At 30.6% G+C, this 5,730-nt stretch overlaps 1 protein-coding gene across 1 annotated transcript; it reads left to right on the forward strand.

Moving 5' to 3' along the window:
* Positions 1-1,199: 1,199 nt before the first annotated feature.
* On the forward strand, positions 1,200-3,393 carry LOC118756116 (the record flags this gene model as incomplete). The annotated part of the gene is given in 2 exon segments (XM_036490907.1): positions 1,200-1,332; positions 2,798-3,393. Coding segments are annotated over 2 exon segments (242 nt in total), but the record flags the coding sequence as incomplete, so codon positions are not given.
* Between the last annotated feature and the right edge of the window lie 2,337 nt (positions 3,394-5,730).

The following is a 5,730-nucleotide window of genomic DNA, read 5'->3' on the forward strand; positions in this document are numbered from 1 at the left end:
TATACATATTATTTTTTCAAGAAAACTTACAGCAAAGGCAAAGTACATTTCCAGGCAACAGCAAATGTTTCTTGTGTTCCGGAGAACTGCAAGCAGTCCTTTAAAGTTAAAAATATTATTGATGAATATACATACATATGAGTGTATATATGCATGTACATATGCACAATAAGGGTAGTATATCAGTGTCCATAAGGAACAACAGCTAACAGCTTTTTAGGAGACATAATTTACACCAAACGAACGGTTGTGATCGCCTCATTAATACATTAAAATGAATTGTCACCAAAATTGCGGTTCATGAAATATTTGCAAATGTAAGCGAAATTGCACGCGTTTTTTGAAATACATTTCTAATCCGTATGCAAACAAACTTTATTTATTGCGTCCCCAGCGGAACGTTGGATGTTTACTTTGGCAAAAATGTTTCGAATGAACTCCAAGTTCAAACAAATTTCAAAATTATGCGGGATATACTCGTAATAACCCTTCAAAACTTCATTGCAATTTTGAATGGAAATTAGTTGAGGTATTGTGAAAATGGTTAATTTCCATTTACAAAAATTACGTGGTCAGTGCTTATATCCCCTAGTTTGGATGGTCCTCTAGTTAGGATGTCGTCGTTTATCCGAAGGTCTAAAAGAACAATTGCTGATTGCTGTTGAGACCGATCGGCCTGCCAGTAAGAACCGAAATTTCTCAAGATCGTCGTCATAAAGCTCGGCATACTTGTGACAATGAAAGTTCTGAGTATAGCTAAACAACTACACAAGCGCTCGGGGTTCACACTAACCTCTAAATAGCTGTCGGAGTGAACAGTGCCTTCTTGTTGTATTTTATATTGAAATCTTCCACTGTACGACGTATGAGGGAGATTTCTACCGTGGATCTCAGAAACTGTTGGCCGATAGAGTGAGTAGTGTCCGTAAAGGTAGGCCCTGACCAACCATTTAGAAGCGCAAGGGAGTAGATGAGTATCGGTATTTATGAGAGACGAGCCTCAAAGCTTACCGCACTTTCTGTTCCGCCGATTCGATAGATGCGACTATTGTTCTGTCATTTTCTTTGCAACCTCCATTTAATATTGAAAATTTATCTGTTAGCAATCTGGGCAGATTCCTTTAACTACAAATTTCGAAAATCAGAAATGAATACTACTTTCCTTATCATATTTTAATTTGTTATATTTTTACTTCTAGGTGACCTCAATCACTGCTGGCGTCGTTATGATGGCTACAATTTACAAAGCACAATGGTTAATAAAAAAGAACAGTTGAAGAAGCCTTACGGTATACTGTGCAATTTCAAATGTACTTGGTTTTTTACAATAAAGTAAGTAAAATAAAAGTTTAATTGAAAATTAGATACATATGTGCATATTTATGTATATTTTTCATATATTTTTTTTTAAACAACTATTTGTAAAATTAACTAACGTATTATTCCAAAAAGGGTAGTAGTGGTTAGAAATGCGCAATACTATTTCGCTTCGACTTCGACTTTCCTCAAAACCAAAAGAAAATAAAATATATTTTCTATTAGCGATCGTCCCTTGGCAGGCAATGGAAATCCCCTCTCTAGTTTATTTCTTGTTTTATTCAAATTGATTTAGAAAAGATTTGCTGTGGCGACTGGAATGCAAAGGACAGCTGGAACCATTTATTTCAAATGAGGAAACGCTGATCTGTAATCTCCCCTTTTATCTTAGAAATGAGCTAACAAAAAAGCGAAAGGCAGATTTTAATTTATTCATTCAAATCAGAAAAAAAAAAATATTATCTTTACCAGGAGGTAATTTAAACGGTAAGCTTAGCTAAAAAAACCTTTAAGGTACAGTTTAAAGTCTGAGTCATGATTCGAGTCCAGAGCCTTTTCTATCCGGAAAACCAGCATCACTGAGGAACACCGATAGTTCACAAAAACCAAAAGAATTCTTTACAAGCAAAATTTTTTCGCTAACTAAGGAGATCCATTTTGGGGAGGAGAAAAATTATCCGAAAAACTTTTTTTTTACGAAAGAATTGTCATAATATAAGGATTATTTGTTTAAAGATAATACTTCATGCTTATAATTTTCTTACACGTAAACAAATCTTCAAGCATACTTTGTATGGAAGAAAATGCTTAGAGCCGTTAGCAAAAAAAAAAATTCAAAATCAATGCTAGTTCTTAGCCAATTCAAACATGCGCTTTACTATAAGAAAAGTGGTTTTAAAAATTATTATTTAAAATTTTTGTGAAAATTTTAAAGTTTTATTCTTGTACAAACTTTGAAATGCTGTTCTATGTGACGTTTTTTATACACATAATGAAATAGGATTTTATAAAGAAATAATAAATATTAAATAAACAAATGAAAAATTACCAAAACTGCTCAAAGTATCGTACAAATATTTGTTTGCCAGTGCGGGTCTGTATGTGCATGTGTACGCGCAGAAAATCTTCACCTAAAAACATTTTTCTCCTCACTTGGCCGAATAAGAATGTATTTATAACTAAACTCTTTTCTCAGTGCAAATACATATGAGCAGGGTACAATAAGCAGGTGAAATAATAAAACAGCGTTCGCGTGCATTTTCGGATATTTGACCGCCTTGTATAAATTTTCAAGGACAAACATTTCAAAGAAGACAGAGCTAAATCAATGGAAAATCTCTCATCTCGCTCCACCTGTTAAAAAACCCACCCTGCATGTACTTACGCGTATACCAAAATACCAAAAAGCAATGAAGACTACCAATTCTTTTAAAATTTTATCATACATATTTATATACACATTTATTTTTTTTCTTTGCAGTTTTCCAACATGTGAATTCATTTATGACTACAAACTTTCTTGCTACTTATTTACATCACTGCCGGATTGTACTACGGTCAAATGTACGCTTTTGAATTTTTTTACATAAAATATAGACAAAATTTCGCATAGTCAAATATAGATAAAATTATTTATGTTATAAATATATGTATGTATTTTTAAACAATTTTAATTTAAGACATTTTTGTAAATGCTTTAAATAAAACTAAGTTAAGTGTAAATTTTTTAAGCAGAATAAAATAAATTATTTAAACAATATCAGTGAAGTATTGTAGTAGAATAAAAATTGTGAAAATTGGTTGTTGGTTTTATTATTCGTTTTTCGTTGGCGCATGAATTGTTGCCATGTCCAACTTGATGATAGTTAATTGTGACAAAAATCAGTAGCTAAATTGCGCTTTCAATTTCCTCTCAGTCCTGAAAAGGTCCTGCTGTATGTATCCTTTCATAATATCAGCACATATGTATGTAGCACACCAAAAGCACCAGCGTTGATGAAATAGAAAATTTGAAAAATTCACTCGTATTTGATCACTCTTCATTCGGAATCGCCAATTTAAGCGATAGGTGCTCTGACTGCACTCTATGCACCCGCCTGCCTGGTAAATTACACCGCCTAATTTGAGTGCAATAAATTTTATTAGCTCATACTGTTGTACATTTATATTTATAAGTGTGTATGTGTGAAAAATATTTAGATTAATTTGAATCCACTGAGTTAATCATGAGAGAGATATAAAAATATTTGCATTTGCTTATTCAAAAATATCATAAGGCAAATTCCCTTAAAACAAGCATACATATATACATATGTACATACATACATCCATGCAAAGGTATTATTTTTTATGCTTTACTGACCCCTGAAAAAATGTGAAACTTTCAATGTCATTTCAATTGGCATTGCTTACTGCTGGACTTAAAACAACATAAATTCATATACCTAAATATAAGTATATACTTACAAACAAACATACTTACTGTACATATGTAGATGTATGCGACGTTCATAAAAATTTGTCTCACATTCATACTAACTACTTAAAATGTTGGAGGGTAGTTAAACTTTTGCACACCGAAAAAAAAAACACATTTGCACTTAATTCACTTGCACTTATTCGTATATATATAGTGCTCGTATTTAATAGCGTAGTAAACAAAGCACCTACTACTATTTACAACTATACAAATGTACTTTTGAATGAATCTTTTGGCGCTTCTGCTTGACAAAGTTGTGGTATTAAATTTATTATTTAAATGGGCTTTATGTGAGAGGGTCGCTTTGTAATGCTTTCCAGCTGTGAAAAGTAAGAGTGCCATATGTATATATAGTATATACGCACATAAAAAGGGTTACTTAAATCAACTTAGCAAATTATTGCAATGTCATGTCGCAACTCAAATACTTATGTATGTAGTTGAATTATGGGAAATTGTTTTGTTAAAACCAAAAGATATGACTCGCTCACGCATTTACATACATATATTTTGCACCATTTTAAGGACAGATGTACTCTAAATAAAAGTGGATAAATTCTTTCTGATTGGATTTTTATTAAAAAATAAAAAAAAAATGCGTCTCTAAATAGGCGTAATAAATAAGTGTAGCATTCTTATGCGTGTACAAATTGTACACGGAAACGACAGAAGGTCCGTTGTATGGTTTGCAAGTATGGGAAGAACGACTAGAAAGCGCTGGTTATCTCTAATGAAAAATCATTGACATACCAAATTGATTAGTAATAATTTTGATAACTTTTGCAAAATATTCGAGAGAAAGGTTTAGCGTTAGGTACTTAAATAGGCATGCAAAAAAAATATTAAATAATTTAATCGCCTCAATTTTCTGAGAAAATTACTTTTTGAAGTGCAACTTCTTTCCCGCTCGCTTGGGTGTAAATGCAAACATTAAGATTAGGATCAAGATTAAGACTGAGATTAGTATTAATATTGAGGTTAAGAATAAGACTGAGATTAGTATTAATATTAAGACTAAATTAAAGTTAAGAATAAAATAAAGTTAAGATTCATATAAAGAGTAATATTAAGATTAAGATTAATATTAAGACTAAGATTTAAATTAAGATTAAGATTAAGAGTAAAATTTAGATTAAGACTAAGATTATTATTAAGGATAATATTATGATTAGTGTTAAGGTTAAGAGTAAGATTAAGATTAAATTTAAGATTAAGATTAACTTAAAGATTGAGATTAAGATTGAGTTTAAGTTTAAGACTAAGATTGAGATTAAAGTTAAGATTAAGACTTAGACTAAGATTAAGATTAAGATGGGGATTAAAATTAACATTGAGATTAAGATTAAGGCAAAGATTAAGATTATGACTAACATTAAACTAAGATTAAGAGTAAGGTTAAGATTAACATTATGATTAGGGTTAAGCTTAAGATTAAGATTAAGAATAATATTGAGATTAAGATTAAGATTACAATACTAAGATTAAGGGTAAGATTAAGATCAAGATTAAGAGTAGGATTCTCATTAGGATTAAGATTAAGATTAAGACTTAGATTAAAATAAATATTAAGATTAAGACTAGGATTAAGATTGAGGATAATAGTAAGATTAGGATTCAGGTGAAGATTAAGATTAATATTTTGGTCAAGATTAATATTAAGATTAAGACTAAGATTAAGATTAATATTAAGATTAAGACTAACGTTAAGATTAAGATTAAGGTTAAGATTAAGATTAAGACTAAGACTAAGGTTAAGATTAAGACTGCGATTAAAATTTTAACTGTCTAATAAATAATTAGTAAGGATTAGACATGGATTAGTTATATGTGCCATTCTTCAGTAATAATGGTTTTGTGTGTTGCTGTTAATTACAAAAACCCATTCGTGTGCGTTTTTATCGACTTTAACATATTTATGTAGTAGAATGTCAGCT

This window comes from Rhagoletis pomonella, unplaced genomic scaffold (genome assembly GCF_013731165.1).
Source record: "Rhagoletis pomonella isolate Grant_MI unplaced genomic scaffold, Rhpom_1.0 Rhpom_scaffold_08894, whole genome shotgun sequence".
Taxonomy (NCBI): domain Eukaryota; kingdom Metazoa; phylum Arthropoda; class Insecta; order Diptera; family Tephritidae; genus Rhagoletis; species Rhagoletis pomonella.